At 36.7% G+C, this 17,946-nt stretch overlaps 1 protein-coding gene across 1 annotated transcript in view; it reads left to right on the top strand.

The window, feature by feature from the left end:
* Nucleotides 1-3,007: 3,007 nt before the first annotated feature.
* LOC100752294 (tyrosinase) overlaps nucleotides 3,008-17,946 on the top strand; it is a 66,720-nt gene continuing 51,781 nt past the window's right edge. The window contains exons 1-2 of the mRNA XM_027407946.2: nucleotides 3,008-3,826; nucleotides 15,006-15,222. Coding sequence (XP_027263747.1) covers nucleotides 3,008-3,826; nucleotides 15,006-15,222 — 1,036 coding nt within the window. The remainder of the gene's footprint in view (nucleotides 3,827-15,005; nucleotides 15,223-17,946) is intronic.

The following is a 17,946-nucleotide window of genomic DNA, read 5'->3' on the forward strand; positions in this document are numbered from 1 at the left end:
GATTCCATCAAGTTGACAAAAAAATTCCAAATAGCAAACAAAAAAATGACTAAAGACCTGCTTAGTAAGAGCCATGGAGAGTTGCACATTTCTATAATCTGGCACTAGGGAGGCAGAGACAAGAAGTTCAGGAATTCAAGGTCAGGTTGCCAAAATAGCTCGTTCAAGACAAGCCTAAGCATTTTTCATCTCCAAATTATCACTTTGGTCCAAGCAACATCATATGTTTCCTTATGTATTTCATCACTCATCTAATAGTTTTTTCAATTCTCAATCTAATTCGTTCCTCATATTGCATCTCAACAGCTTGTATATGAAGATGTTTTAAATTTCCCTGGGATTACATTCAAACTGCTTCAAAACTTTTGCTTGTCCAAGTGTATACCTTACATTTCATCTCTATTGCTTTGTGACTGCAGGCACCTTACAGATAGCCCTTAGAAGTCTTGAGAGTGTTATTCCATTTCCAATCGAAGCTTTAATTCAAGAACATCTTCTATAAAAATTTACACTCCTGTCTTTCTACTCTTAATTCTGACTCCATCACTTGTGTCTTGAAATATTTTTTCTCCCAGAAAACATTCTTCTTCAACTCTACTAATAATGAGTAGACCCACCTACATTTTTCTTCATAGAACTTCTTTTATAGAAAATACAAAAAGTTGTTTAATTCAGAAAAAAATCAAATATACATTGTAAGGATTCAGTCACCATGCCCCTAGCACCCAGCAGAATGCACTCAGGCAGTACCCTGGTCAGCCCAGTGTTCCGTGAGTACTAGTTTGCACTCAGGTGCAACAACCTCTGCCTAATTAAGCTGTCTTCCTGCTCGTCTCTTCTTCTCTCTTCCCCCTCTCCCTGTGCTCTCATTCCCACTGTTCCCCTGGGGCAGATAGGACTTTTCCTGTCTCCTTTTTCTCTTCTGTCCTCTCTTTGTGTCTCTTTATGTCTTTTCTCTTTCCTTCCCCTCCCTTCCCTTTCTAATAAAATTTCTCACTTAAGCTCCGTCTGCCTGGCTTATTTGGCTCTCGAGTTGGTCACCTTCTCGCACCATGACAAGGTCCCATGGACAAGGTCCCCCTCGAGCTTTATCATAACATACATAGCTATAACCAATAAAATAAATTGCGATTAAAAAAAGATATTCTTGACTGTTGTGAAAACTGTCCTTTTTTACTTACTATAACATTCAAATTTTGTCCTCACCAAATGCCCAAGAGATTATCAATAAAAACGTGCAGTGTGTTTAGTAAGTTCCTAGCTTTAACACTGTAGTATTGCATTAAGTCTGTCTTAGGGTATACAGTAGTAAACCAGGATAGACGGTCCATTATCACATTCTGGAACTTGAAGATACCTACAGAATATACATCTAGAGATAAGGGAAAAATGTGTAAATTCCAGTACTAGCGATAGGATTATCACTTAGTAAGCTAGAGAAGGCAATGGACTGACTACATTGATGAGGACCAAAGAGAACTGTTAGTTTAAGTGACTCAAACCCTCTGAAGAAAATAAAGGCAGCAAACTGCATTTAGTCTGTCTTCTAAGCAGGCTCTACAAATTCAGAAATAGACTTGGGAAAGAAAAGGTAAAGCATGGTGGGGACTTTCTAAGCAATTTTGCAGAGATTGCTGACAGTGGAACAAGTGAAAGAAAAAGTTGTCAATTAAATTAAACACAAGAAGCTGAATTCCACCAGCAACTAGATGGGAGAGGATTAATGAAGGTCACAAGTGGCTACAAGTAATGCATAACAAAAACTCCCCAGGGTAAAGGAGTCCTGTGTTAATCTCTAAGGGGAGAAAAGGAAAAAAAGGACTAAGCCTCCTGAATGGGATCATGTGAGAGCTTCCAGACCCCAGCAAGAGACAGTTTCCATGGAAACTTCCCTTTCCCTGCACCCACAAGCTGCTCCTTCAACCTGCAAAGGCTGCCTTGAATCCCAAGAGAATACTATGGAGGAGTCAACACATTTTAAAACGGAAAGGAACCCTAGGGGAGAAGTGAAGACGCAGAGCAGACTGACACTCCGGTATCATCAGCAATGTGATGGTTTTATCTAGATCTCCTCTGCTCCAGGGTTCAGACAGAATGGTTTCCTCAAACCTTCATTTCCTTCTCCCTGCTCTCTAAATTCTGACAGTAGCCCTGCTTTTAGTGTGAAACAGCACAGGGAAGGAATCCTTACAGGAACCAGTGTTACTTGACCATTCTCATTCTTCTGTAGTTCAAAGCATCCAATAATTCCATTACTGACTTCCAGAGTTTATGGGTGAAAGAATAGCATGGAGAAAGAGAGAGACAGACAGACAGAGAGAGAGAGAGAGAGAGAGAGAGAGAGAGAGAGAGAGAGGTGTGTGTGTGTGTGTGTGTGTGTGTGTGTGTCTTTTTTGAATTGGAGAACTTCCACAAGCAATTTACCACAATAACAAAGTAAGCTACCTTTGTAATAGTCAGAAAATTCATCAAGGTAATAAAGGAAAATTGAGAGGTACCTGTTTTAGTGTGATAATTTCTATAAAATAATAAACTCAGCAGTAGTCAGATGTAAGCATTAATCTATGAGTTCTGAAAAAAATCTTTGCAAAGGGATTTCTATGAATGCTGTTATCAACTTACAGTCCCTGAAGGCAACAGCCTTGTGTTCAGAATCCAGATGTTTCTTGATTTTTATTCACAAGAAACAATCTACTCTTGATATTATTTCTCACTTGCAAATTCCAGTCATTGCTAATTTCGTTTCAATTAGAATAAAATACCTGCTTATGTCTTATGTCAACCTCATTGTGGGCTCTGTGCAAAACTCCAAGGAAAATTTAGTCATGTGCTTTCCAGAAGATAAAAGCTAAGGGTAAAGATTGAGAGTATCTGATGTAGGAAGAGGGAGTGGTTATATAGGTCTTAGCCAAGACATGTGATAGTCACTTGTAGGGGTTGCTGAAAAAAGAAGTCTGTGACTCTCGTTAACCCATTTAAGCAGATCTTGGACCATCTAAAGGGGAAAATGTTCCTGGCTGTTTTGTATTGCCTTCTGTGGAGCTTCCAGATCTCTTCTGCCCACTTCCCTCGAACTTGTGCCTCCGTGAAGAACTTGATGGCAAAAGAATGCTGTCCACCATGGACTGGTGATGGGAGTCCCTGCGGCCAGCTTTCAGGCAGAGGTTCTTGCCAGGACATCCTTCTGTCCAGTGCACCCTCTGGACCTCAATTTCCCTTCAAAGGGGTGGATGATCGTGAGTCCTGGCCCTCTGTGTTTTATAATAGAACCTGTCAGTGCTCTGGCAACTTCATGGGATTCAACTGCGGAAACTGTAAGTTTGGATTTGGGGGATCAAATTGCACAGAGAAGCGACTCTTAATTAGAAGAAACATCTTTGATTTGACTGTCCCAGAAAAGAATAAGTTCTTTGCTTACCTAAATTTAGCAAAACATACTATCAGCCCAGTCTATGTCATCCCCACAGGCACATATGGCCAAATGAACAATGGATCAATACCCATGTTTAGTAATATAAGCGTCTATGACCTCTTTGTATGGATGCATTACTATGTGTCAAGAGACACCCTGCTTGGAGGTTCTGAAATCTGGAGGGACATTGATTTTGCCCATGAAGCACCAGGGTTTCTGCCTTGGCACAGACTTTTCTTGCTATTGTGGGAACAAGAAATACAAGAGCTAACAGGAGATGAGAACTTCACCATTCCATACTGGGATTGGCGGGATGCCGAAAACTGTGACATTTGTACAGATGAGTACTTGGGAGGTCGCCACCCTGAAAACCCTAATCTACTTAGCCCAGCATCCTTCTTCTCCTCCTGGCAGGTAAGACTGACATGCAGAGTTAGAGAGGAAGGTTACTTCTTCATAAGTTCTCTGTGAACAAATCTCAGTGTAGAAAAAGTCCCTAACTAAAAGATTCTTATGTCTTGACTCTTTTTAGAACAACAAAAAATCACAATTAATGTATATTCATCTAATATCTAATAGCATAATTAGATTTCTAATCTGCTATGAACAAAGCCTGCTTGGTTCACCACTGTATTGCTAGCATGTAGGATGGTATCTGGCATAAACAGTAGCTCAGAGTTATTTAGGAAGGGGTGAGTAACCAGATTATCTTAGTCCATGTTTTTGAATAATAAAATTAATATTACCAATAAAATACATATGATATACTTTTAAAAATGAAATTCCTGGCACTAACACAGATTAGTTAAGCAGAATCTTCAAGGGAGAATGCTGGAATAATTCACTAAGTATCAATGATGACCTTTATTACATGAATTCTTGATAAACACGGATTGGATACAAAGTCTTCAGTTGTTTTAATTTAAAAAGTAACTAAAGTCTACTGAATGAGTATTTAGAATACGTGAATCTCTATTGAAAGTATTTATATACATTAACTGATTTAATGTGCATCTAATATCAACCTATTCCCCATCTTAAAGCTATAAGATATACATAATTTGTTAAAATTGTAAGACAGCACTATTAGTAAATAGCAAAGATGGTATTTGTTCATGGGTACAATGGATACATGACTCACCCCTTTATTTTCAGGGACACGACTGGCCTTTTGTAAAGATCCAGCTATGATATCTTTTCTCATTAGGATGAAGAAGTTAGCCTTCTTTCTACTTTACAAACATTAGAATTAAGTGGTTGCTCCTTTGATTTGATTCCCATTTCTCCTATTACTTTTCTTCATTCTGGATTAGAGGCAAAAGATAAAGAAAGGAATGTTAAGATTTTTTCCTTTAAATAAACTCAAGTGTGAGATGTTTTTCTGTTTTTTTCTTCTAAAAAATTCATAATGCAACTATTTTATCAATTCAAACATGATGAAAAGAATACTGTACAGCCTGCCCGATACTTGACAAATTTGAAATACAAATTCACTTTATCCCTGATGCTCACACACTTCCAAATTGGAGCCTCTCAAAGGTGCAATTGTAAAATACAGCTGCTAATTTCTGGTGTTGATGGTGTCAACTGTTTATCTAACCTAGTGGTACTTTATATGGAGGGACATTGCTGGAAAACTTTATTGCTATATGCTTTCAGTTATTCTACCTTAATTGATGAACATCAAACCCCTCATCTAGCTCTCTACTTTCCTGGCTATTGTTATAAATTATGTCATTCTTGAATGAGGGATTCTCTTAGATATACAATATTTGTTTTGCTACATAGCTTCACTTGATATAGAAAGGTTGGAGGATCATATAAATTATCAAAAGTTGTAATATATACACTGAGTTCATTAAGCAGATATAAATTAATATTTAATTACACAAAGAGTCTACTTCCATATGATACCCAGATTTAATGTTTTTAATCATGTTGTGAGTATTGAATTCATCCTATGATTACAATCAACTCTATGATTTTCTTATAAAACAAATCAAAATAGAAATTTAAAGCCACAATATACTTATCTGACTTAATTAGCCATGAACTATAACTGCTACAATATTGACTATAAACTTGTACTGCAATTATAGTGCTGTGTAGGAAAAGGCCTTTTACATAGAATTAGCAAGGTGAAAGAAAAAAATCACTGAAAAAAAAACAAGCAAAATAAAAGAAAAAATAATTAGCAAAAGAAAAGAACAAAATCTTTGCAAGCAAACAACATTTTAAAAAAATGAGGTTAAATGAATAAATATTTGCTCTACCTAAGCTGAACACTATTCAGGGATACATAGTTGCAGACAGGCTAGATAAACTAACTCATGTTGTCTGATTTCTTTATTCATACAAACTCTCCTGTTAAGGTACTTCAAAAAGGAATATTTTACTCTCATTGTCCCTTCCCATTAGGAGAGGGCTGGAAGGCTTGAGAGGAGGGTATATGATCAAAACACATTTTATGCTTCCATGGAAATATCCTTAGGAAAGCCCTGGTCAGTGAATATGCACCAAAGAACAAGAACTATCACTTCAAAAGAAAACTGAATAGTCACATACAGAAGTAAAATCAAAGCAAATTAGAAGTGTTCGGGTCTGGAAAGATGTCTTAGACATTAAGAACACTGGTTATTCTATCAGACAACTGAGTTAAATTCCCAGTACCCGAATGGCAGTTATAGCCATCTGTAACTCTGTTCCTAGGGCTCTGACATTCTTTTCTGGCTTCCCCTGGGTACCAGGCCAATATATGGTGCACAGACACATGTGCAGATAAGACACCTATAGACATAAAATTATGAATGAATTAATTAATATTTACATTGCATTAATTCAGTCTCTCAGATTTACAGCCATCTACAATTTTTGTCATTGCTCTGTAGTTGCTTGAACATCAGTGATCTAACTACTTGCTGGAAACACAAAATCAACAGATTTATTGTAAAGTTCCACTGTGCATTTTTGTTCATTTGGGAAGGAGTTCCAACACTGTAGCCTAAGGCTGAACCGTAACTCACTCTATAGCCTAGGCTGGTCCTTAAAGCACGGCAATCCTCCTGCCTCAGCCTTCCAAGGGTGCTTGTATTTTAAAGCACTTTATGTGGCTCTAATTTTCAGCCAGCACTAAGATTTACAGATTTTAATTAATATGGAGATTGTTTAGTTTTCTCTTTCCTTTATAAAAACACACTTTTTGTAATGAACACACCATTAATTTGAATGCTTTTTGTCTAAATTAAACATTCAAATTAAAAACTATATTGTTTTGTGTTAGACGAGATCAAATAGCTTCCAAGTTAAAATGAGCCTGTTAATACCTTCCAAATTAGCTAGGCTGATAGCCCATTTCATATGGGCTTCTCCTCATTGATTGACTTAAGGGATTTCTTTACAAAAGGAGATGTTAGAGATTGAACAGTATTTATCCATTCCAACCTGAGAGATCTTTTGTGGTATATCATGGGATGCTCACATTTTATAAATAATAGACCTGAAACAGTAAGAGGATGTGTGAAGAAGAAAACAAAACAAAACAAAACAAACAAAAAAGAAAACTCCTGAGTGCAGAACCCAAGTGGCTGTGTCTCCATTTCTATTTAAGTAAACTGTGTTTATATGTTTAAAGCAGTCTAATAAGAAACTAATTTGTGGGTGTATAATTAGATAGGTGCTTACTTTTTCTACCTTAAGTTTTCTGGGTTTGATTCCTTGTACCCATAGGATGGCTTACAACTATCTGTAACTCCAATCCCAACACCAGGGGAACCAACATCTTTTTCTGGCCTTTATGGGCAAAAACACACACATGGTCCACAGACATGCATGAGGTAAAACACCCATACACATAAAAGGTAAAAAAAATTTCATATGCTCCAAACACTGAGAAAGAAAAACACTTTTATTTATGGCAGATAGAATTGATTTCCTTCTCATTGTTCCATACTTTGTGCAGATTTATCTCACAGCTTCTGTAATATTTCAGAACATGTGAATGGTTTATTAAGCCCAACTCTGCCCACCACTGTCAGATTCTCCAAGGTAGAAACTATTTATGAAATATATATATATATATATATTATATATATATATATATAAATTGGGACAATGATAAACAAACAGAATGTGCTTCATAAATACATGCTGAATTGAACAAAAATGAAAATCAGAGAAATTTAATTCTTATCCTGATGGATTTCTGATATCTCAGCCCATATTTTACAGCACTGAATTTCCAATGTGAAAGACACAAACATGCCAACAGACAGTATTTGCTTAAGTACTAGGATAAGACATTCTGTGACGTGCTTGCTGGTCATCGTGTGTTTGTTTGTTTGTGTGTGTGTGTGTGTGTGTGTGTGTGTGTGTGTGTGTATGTGTACATGAAAATATATGGTATAGATAATAATACATCTAAACAATCTAAACATTATATGAGATGAAAAAATTACCTGGCAATCTTTCTCTGAGAGGAGATAGAACATACAATCAAATAATTAAGGTTAATTTTCTTAGAAATAAGGTTTAATGTGCAATCAGTCTTTCCTATTCTGTTATTCATTTCTTTGCTTATTCTCAAAAACATTTTCAAGTAGCAGCATACCTGTCTCCATTAAAATAGTCCAGTAATTTTTAGAAAAAGGAAGGTGCTCAATGACATTTACATACAAAATATATATTCTGTGCTCAACACCATTAGATATAATGTTATGCAAACAAGAGAAGCTAAACTAAGAAGAAAAGGTGTGTCAAAGAGAGCTGTCTCAATGAATCACAACTGAGAGGAAAACAGTTCCTGATAATAGATGTGAGTGAAGGGCAGCCAGGGAATTCACTCATCAGGTGGAAGCATATCACATGGAAGCCACAGGGGAAAAAAAAACAAAGTCACATTTCAGCAGACAGTCATGGGTTTAGGTAACCATGACAACAGCTCCACAAAATAACAGCTTCTCTTTTTTCTTTATGAAAGATTTCGTGGAATGTCATATGGTTTAGTGTTTTCTTTTCTTTCTTTCTTTTTTTTTTTTTCGTGAAAAACTCAAATACCATAAAGAACCTTTGCTCCTGAAGGTTTTTAAGAGCTGGTAGTTTGTTGCTGCATCCTACAATTGAATAGAACACTTATCAGGTTTCCCCTTCCATACTCATACACCTGTGCCTTCTGTGTTCCTTTCTTTGCTTCTTTGGACTCAGATATTTGAATTTGCTTCTCTTAACATATGCTACACATCATATGTGGTTGGAAGAAAAAAGAACCAAACTTTCAACCAGAAGACTTGACTTCAGTCCAACTTCTGACATTTGCCAAACACTACTAAACAAGCCATTTAAAATTCATGAACTTTAATATTTTTCAACAAGAAAAGAGTGTTATTATCATATATGCTTGTTTTCTATGCTAGTGAGAGAACTGAACGGACAAGAAAGCAATGTACTATACTGTGAAAGCCATTGTCTTTTGATATACATAAGCATAAATTTGTATAGACTTCTCTAACTTACCTACCAACCCCCCCCAAGAAGATATGTAGATAGTTTAAAGATAGTTTTGTTCCTCAAAGGTACAATAGCTCAATATAACACTACTATAAAACAATTTAAAGTAATCAGTGCATGTAAAATTACTTGTTAAGTCTTTGCCATATTGTTTTAATTTCAAAGTGTAGGAAATTCTGTGTTTTAAATGATATATCAGGATCAGTTATTATAATGGACAATCAACACTCATATATATAGTGATAAAACTAACTTAAATATCTTATATCTAATTATAATTTTTGGCATTTTTAGGGGTGAGGCAGCCTGGAGGTAGAACACAGGGCCTTATACATGCTAGGCAAGTGCCCTAAAACTGAGCTAGATCCCAGGCATAGTTACTGCCTCCTTTACACTGGTGCCAGAGAGTGTTGCATCCTGTGCTTTAAATATGTTGGATTACTTGAGCCTATAAAGAGTCATTACACTCTCCATCTGAACATGAAAAGCCTTGACAGAAAGGATGGGTGACCTGCCTGAGGCCATGGTGTTAATACAATTGACATTAGACTATATTTCTGAATACAACCTCCAGGACACATAACCACAATGATAATTCTTTATCCTTACTCCTGCCATAGAATCAAACACAAACAAGTTGGAGTTAAGTTTTCTACATTATTTTTGCAACCCATAGTATCTTTCTTCTGCATTACTAATGCCTCCATGACCCAAGCACTTAGTCACATGACTGTTGGCATTTCAGCAAAAAGAGTTCCATCCAATCTATCTAATTTAACTGAGTCTGCTGTAGGAGTCTTTTCTGCAAAAAGACCTTTTGGAAGTATCCTGAGGATTGTTAGTCAAAGAAAAATGAAAATGACTCCCTCTATATCCTAGCCATGGTGTCTAGTCAATTGGCATTGTAAAGATGTCCAACCTATTACATTCAGAGCAGAAGGTGTACTAGTTTTATGAAACCGTTCATGAAAAAAAAAATGAAGTCGATAAAGCTTTAAATAAGCAATGCTGTATTTATAGATTTTCAAATATCTTCATTTGTGAAGAAGTGGACAATTTAAGGATGAGACCCAAGCCTAAATAGGAAATTTATTTATGTTTCATATATACTTTATACATACAGCCTATAGATAATGGATGCAATTTTTAGAATACTTAATATTAACACTTCTTATGTCATATAGAGTTTCAACATTCTGTATTTTGAATCAGGATTCTCCGGCTGCAATAAGCAACATGATTTGAATGTATCCCTACAACTATTTCATTTTTCAGATATTTTTGAGTCAGTCACGTAATAATTGTTGGCTTTTTTTGCTCCTGTACAATAGGTATTATCTTGGACCCATGTGAATATATCTGTGTTTAGGTATGTTTAGGCATGGAAATATTGAAGTGCAAAGAAACACAAGCAATGTGCAGAGTAGAGGTAGCAGTGTAGCCTCAGCATCAGGATCACATAGGATGAATGTGTGGCAGACACTAGCCAGGTTAAAGACTTGTTTTGGAGGAAGAAATGAAAATAATGTTTGGCAGAGTCATCTCAACAGAAAATAGTGGCAACATACAAAATAAAACCCATTTTCTCCTGGATTTAACTTCAGGCTGTGTGAAAGTACAGAGAAAACAATGGTTTTTGATGTAAATAATATATTTACAATTTATGAAAACTGTGTTTTAATTTTAAGTCATTAAACAGATATATAAGCCTAGGATATGAGAATTTCCATAAATGTAATTGGTGGGTAAGTCATGAAACTAACTCATACATATGACCAAAGAATATAAATAAAAAGACAAAGAATTCATGGAAGTGAGTTCTACATCAAGCACAGGATTACAGCTGGTTAGTTTTTGTCAATGTTACACAAATTTTGATATACCTGGAAGAAGGGTCTCAATTAAGTACTTGCTTCCAACAGATTTGCATGTTGGCTTCCTAATAGGGACTTTCATGCTGATGATTGATGTGGGAACAGCCAGGCCACTCTGGATAGTTGTGGGTGAGTGAGCCTCAGCTGTAGAAGGATAATTTAGTAAGTCCCAGAAAGTCATGGGAATCAAGACAGTGAGCAGCATTCTTCCATTGTCTCTGTTTCATTTCTTGCCTCCAGGTTTCTACTACCACCTCTCCCTATGACGGACTTTATCCTGTGGTTCAAATATCTCTTGTCTGTCTAAGCTAGCTTTGGTCAGTCTTGGATAACAGTAACAAAATGCAAACTAGGACAATGAACAGTTTACTCAACTCAGAAATGGACCTGTTTTGAGAATTAATCCACTTGTAACTTTTATCTTGAAATTCTGAATAATTTTTGCTGTGAATTTGTGTTTCACAGTGAAGCCATGGAGATAGGAAGCATCCATAGAGACTCAATATGATTTTATTCTTGTGATAGCCCTTTTCTTAGGATAAATATCTTTACCTTTCTGTAATGTTAAATGGCACTGCCTATCCTGCAGTTCCACCCCCATCTAGTCTCCACTCTTTGTGGGCTACTGGCAGGAACACCAAGAGCCACCTACCATTGTCATTCTTGTTGAGGAGAGTTTGGAAAGAATGAAGCCCTCTGAGCTTGGTACAAGTTGGAGCAGATTGTTTCAGGGCTTACAGAATGATAGCTAAATGGGCAGAAGATTAATAGCATAAGTTAATTTTTACCAACATCATTCCATGAACTTAATGTGTGTCCTTAAAATTGTTTGGCTGAAGCTAGAACCCCTAACATAACTAACTCCATTTTCAGATAGACATTCAAAGAGGTAATTAAAATTAAAAGCAAGAAGAAATTAGACTACAATTTTAGGCACTTATCTTTATTGTGGGAGGCATTTACTAGCATAATTTGTGTTCACAAAGTTCCCAACTATACCGTGAGCTATCAACAACTGTAATTCATAAAATGGAGCCATGTTGTTTTTTGTTGTTGTTGTTTTGTTTTGTTTTTCGAGACAGGGTTCCTCTGTGTAGCTTTGGAGCCTATCCTGGCACTTGCTCTGGAGAACAGGCTGGCCTCGAACTCACAGAGATCCACCTGCTTCTGATGGGATCTCTGCTGGGATTAAAGACATGTGCCACCAACACCCGACTGGAGCCATGTTTTTTGTGACCTTTTGTGGCTTGTCAGTACAGACTCTGCCTCCCTGAAATATTCCAAAGTAAGCCCCTATGCCAATCTTCCTTCTTTTCTTCTTCCTTTCTCCCCTCTAAGTATAATAATGAACCTTTTAAAATAATTAATTTAATTTTATTTTATGTGCATTGGTATGATGGTGTCAGATTCCCCCAGAACTGAAGCTACAGACAATTATGAGCTGCCATGTGGGTTTAGGAAATTGAACCTGGGCTCTCTGGAAGAGCGGACAGTGTGTTAACCACTAAGCTATCTCTGCAGCCCACAATAATTCATCTTATAAGGGTTCTCCTCCTCAAATAAGCAAGTTTTATCTCACAGTGCTGTGTCTTGTTTGCCAAAATCATATACCAACTAGACGAGGAACTGGAATTTTGTTGCTCATTTTAACATAAAAATGCTTAAAAGCATTGGCTGTTGAACTCTTCTGCATGAGTTACAAATGCATAGAGAGGAAAGGGAGCAATGGTTCAGAAAATAAAGAACTTGCAATGCAAGCATAAGAACTAGAGATTAGATAGCCAGCACCCTCTTAAATCCTGAGTGAGAGTGGTGTCTCCCTGTTAGTATAGTTTGCTAGTTTGCTTGCAAAATGGAAATGGAAAATTGCCAGAGATTTTTTCACTAGCCAAACTAGCCAAGTGAATGAGTGCTTTTCCATAGGGAGACCATGTCTTAATGTATACTATAGTGAATGACTGAAGAAAGACACTCAACTTCAATATCTGGCCTCCACAGGCATATACAAACATGTATATGTGCATGCACACCTGCACACACACACATACATACACACACACACACACACACACACTAGCATACTTGTGTGCATGCCACATATATATAGGCACACACAAATATAAGTAAATGAATGAATAACCACTCAAAGCATAATAAATATAGAGCTGAAAAACCTAGTTTGTGATGAAAGCATTGTCTTTTTGTGTTAAAACTGTCACATAACTTCTCTGATCCTCATTTTACTTCTTGATATAGAAAGTATTGCTACATGACAAATGAAATAGCAACATGGCTCCTTAAAATTTCTCCTGTAAAAGTGTGAAGAATTATGATTCTTTTAAAATAACTGTCTACCTGAGAGTAACAGGAATTAGGAAACTGATAGGCTTTGAAAGTTCCTTATGAGTAAGACTATTTTGTATATCAAACCAGACATTAAAAATGGATATTATGACAAAAACAAAAATCCATGAAGTGGAATGATCACCAGTATTTTTTATTACTGACTATTTTTTATAAATGTTTCTGTTAGGTGTTTACTATTGCACATGTGATAGAAATTTGACTTCACACAAACAAGTAACTGCTTTTACTATCATAACACAAGGCTAGTACCTCAAATGGTAATTAACATATAGTAGAGGTTTCACAACTCAACTGTATCTCAAATATTTATATAAACTACTCATTCTGATCACAATTTGATGTATAAGACTCAAGAAACTGGCACAGCAAGGCTAAGCACAGCTGTTTGACAAAGATCCAGGGAAGCTGAGCCATATGATGGCTGCCGTGCCACCTTTCCTTTGATCTCCACTTGTTGCATGTTTGGGTGAAGTTTAATGTTTGTACAATTTGGCAATCTTGCATTGATGGGAATTTTCTTATGAATCATTTCTGCCTTCTCCCAAGAAAACTACTTCTGCACTGCCCCAGGAAAGTCTCGAACATAGTACCTCTCCTGCTCTTAGGGAGATATCCTTATCTACTTGAATATCTTTCTTATGCCTTAGAGGTTATGACATGCATATAGAAGCCAGAGGTCTCTTTATGATGCAGTGAGATATTCTTGAAACATCTGTCCCTGTACTTACTCAAGAACAAGACATTCAAAACAAAGTAAACTCAAAAGGTCAATAAGATTCAGTGGACTAGATGAGCTGGCTACAGATCAGATTTCAAGACTCTTGCCACTATGCACTCAGGCAATTATGTGGCATATACAGCAACATAAGTGGATTAGCTGAAGTTACCTCTGCCCTACACAGAAACTTCTATTGATAAGTAAAACATAATGTAAAAAGATGACAAAAGAATGGTGTCAGGACCTCCTATTCTTAGAAAAGTTAGCACATGCAGAACCACTATTAGTCATATGATCAAGGAAGAGCAGAACTCCAGGATTAGACATATAGACAAAGTCTATAAAAGATAAATATTGTATTATGCCAGAATTTGAACAATAGCTATAGCAGCTTAGACTTGAGGATTTTTTGTGGAAACTCTGACCATTAAGAATTAATAATACACTGCTTGGGACATGGCAATATGCCAGACTGGCTTAAAGATTTTGTTTTGGTTTAGTGTCCTTGAGGCCACAAAAGCAACTAGCCTGAGAATAGCTTATCATATTCCAGGGATAATCATTGAAAATGATAACTCTGTTTATCAATCATGTCAAAACTTAAGGGAAAGTGACTGGAAATGATAACTCGGTTCTGTCATAGTTTATTAATGATGACCAAAAGATGAGCAAGAGGAAGTGTAACATGTACCAGAAACCAAAAATGATATGATCTATGTTTTGGAACAATATGAGTGTATCCCTACTTACTAAATTCTGTATAAAGAAAGAAGCATTCTGGCTGCTTAGTCAGTCAGGATGCAAGAGTCTTCAACTATCATGACCTGGCTCATCTCCTTCCCTTGCCAACTCCTTACTCCCTCTGCTTGAACTTGTCTACAACCAGGGATGGCCCTGGCAGAAAAACAAATTCATTATCTTCCATGCTACATGTAGTTACTGCTATATGTAGGACTAGAACACCACCCTGGGTTTAACATTCCATCATTTGTCCTGTAAACTGCACTGAATCCTTTGACATTTTCATCTCATTGTCAGGAAACTGAGTGAAGGTAGTGTTGAGTATTTCAACATTCATTCCTTCTCCACTTGACTCAGAGGGAAGTCATTTAACACAAAGTGTTCTTCACAGATCATCTGCAGCAGATCAGAAGACTACAATAGCCGTCAGACTTTATGCGATGGGACACCTGAGGGACCACTGATACGCAATCCTGGAAACCATGACAAAACCAAAACCCCGAGGCTCCCATCTTCAGCAGATGTGGAATTCTGTCTGAATTTACCCCAATATGAATCTGGCTCCATGGATAGAACTGCCAATTTCAGCTTTAGAAACACATTGGAAGGTAATATCCTTGTTTTCTCTAATTTTGTTTTTTCTCCTTGTTTATAATCTCTTCTTAAAGATTTTAGGCTTACATATATTTTGCATTGATAGTTTTGTGAGTTGTGTAACACTATGCTTTGCATATACACGTATTGATAGTAAACCTTGCCAGCTCAGAACATCACATCATATTCCATCAGTTTGATGATACAAAAGCAATTTATGTATTCTACCCACCATGGAAAAAAGTGGGGACAACAGGCAGTTTTCCACAAAAGAAACAGCTCTTGTCTCAAATTAACAAAAGAGAGACATTCTCTGAAGCAAAAAGTAAGTTATTATGACCCAGAACATTGCATCAGCTTCCTCCAATACTGTTTTCTAACACGTTACAAGTTCTATGAAGCTTTACAGTAATAGAACAAAGAAAACCATGGGTCAAGGAATTTTGCAAATACATCAGATCAAAGATCAGATAGGTGACTTACAGAAGAGCAGAGAAAACTAAGCCATAGATACCAGATGTCATCTGACCCTATTGTACTTTTCATTGGTCATAAGCGGGAGTCTGTATATTACAAACTATTTTCCCAATGAACACAAAGATGTCAGGTTATATACAATGAAAACTATAAATGGTTATTAGTGGGCTAAAGACAGGCCAAGATAGTTTGATTCTGAACTTGCAACATTCTAACCTGTTCTGTCAACCAGATTTTGTAGTCCCATAATCTTTCCAGAAATTCTCAGTACAGAGCCAGTAGTGAATGGAGCAAAGGTGTTTCAACAAAGGCATGTTAGTACAAAGTAAAATCATTCCATCATTGAAGCTGTTTGCACTGTGGAATTATAGATACAGCACTATGGAAAGACAGTTTTTCTCATGATTTCAATGGGCTTCTTTCTCTTTGATTTAAAATACCTAGATACTAGGTTATTTAAGGCCATTGTGTCTCGATAAATGCAATACAAATACAGTCCATATCAATTCAAGTCTGTGTCCTTATAGCCCATCATCTGTACTTCACTAGAGGTGGTTTCTCATATCCTTTTCTACTCTGTAATTCAGCATATCTCTCCATCTACTCACATCTTCCTTTCAATACCCATTCATTCTTGTCTGATAGATCCTTTTGTATGTCCATTACATTCACTTTAGTTAGCATTGGGGAAACAAACTTATCAACAAACAAAAATTAAAGAATTCAAGTCACAGATTCCACACATGAGCAAATATAGGGGCTAGTCTCTGGCAAAGCTCACAGAAATTACCACTGGATGCTGCCTTCCAAAAGTCCTTTGCAATCTACCATGCAGACAGTCTTCATCTCCTCCATAGACAGAATTTTATTAAACTTTTTCCTTGTCTTCAGTGTGTTGCATGCACCCTAACTTCTTTTTTTCTACTATATGGAATGTGTTTACTGTTTGTTTTGAAAAGTCAGCAAAATAACAAGACTGATAATGACAAGAGAAAGCAGGACCTGCTGGCAGTGCAGACCTTTACTTGGAGAAAAACCTACTACAGAGGGGGCTCTCTTCCAAATCAAAGCCCACAGTCCATTGGCAAGTCATAATAGTTATATGACAGAAGAGAATAATGAGGTTAAAATGTTTACTTTTTGGCCCAAATTTTGGCATTTCTAGGTATAACCACTCAGTAGTCAATGAAAGAATGTTAAGTGATTGACAAACTTCGTGATGGTCATTCCCTGTTTCTATGTTGTAGAACAGATAATAAGTGAGAAGAACAAACTTACTTCAGCTATTTATCTAGGAAAATTGTCACAGTTCAATCATTATGAAGGAGCTTTATAAAATGGTGCGGCCCTTGCTAACACTTCCTCTTTTCTTCTTTCATTCCAAGCCATAATCCTAAAACCATATACCCATAAGTAATATAGGAAAGGAAAGCCACATCGTGAAGATAAACTTTTGTGACTGCTGTTATGATAAAAATTATGCTTGTAATGTTTATTCTCTTACAACAATAAAATGATACTCTAAAAAACAATGATTGCAGTGTGCAGAGCATCCTGCCAACCACTTCATATGATGCTGTTTCATACTTTGTGAATGTCTTCTGTGAATTATACCATTATGCTCAGCTGTAAGAGGAATGACAGGTTCAGCAAAGTTAAATAATGAGGCTATCCTTGGTCACCAAGTGAGTGGCAGCCTCAAACCTGAATCTAGTTTGTTTAAAGATAATGTTAGGAATGCAAAAACATTGCATTCTGATGACACATATGGTTCATGAGTTGCCTGATAGTATACAATATTGTATGTACCACAATATGTGGTACATACAATATTGTATACTATGGTACATATAATATTGTATACAGAGACAGTGGTATGGAGAGAACTTTGGGAAGTTCCAGGTTCTTGAATCCCTAGACAGGAAATGGAGAAATACATAGTTGGGGCAGAAGGCCCCCCCTTTTTTTTAGAATAAAAAGACTTCCTCTATCAGAAGTGGTCCCAAGCAGAAGAAAGGCTGGGAAGTGCGACAACAATGTTAGACAATGTACTACAATTCAGGAGCTTTCTGGCCTACTTGCATAGCTTTGGCTTTTTTGCAACATGCTTTATTTTTACGCATTGGCCTTGGGCCTTAAAGGTGCCCAGCCTTGCCCTTGGTCAATAGCCATTTCTTCTATACTAATTTTGCAATCTTTGGAAAAGGGACTTTCAGACCTCACTGTCTGCCCTAATCCTTTGTTTTAGATACAAACAATGG

The sequence above is a fragment of the Cricetulus griseus genome, chromosome 3 (assembly GCF_003668045.3).
Source record: "Cricetulus griseus strain 17A/GY chromosome 3, alternate assembly CriGri-PICRH-1.0, whole genome shotgun sequence".
NCBI lineage: Eukaryota > Metazoa > Chordata > Mammalia > Rodentia > Cricetidae > Cricetulus > Cricetulus griseus.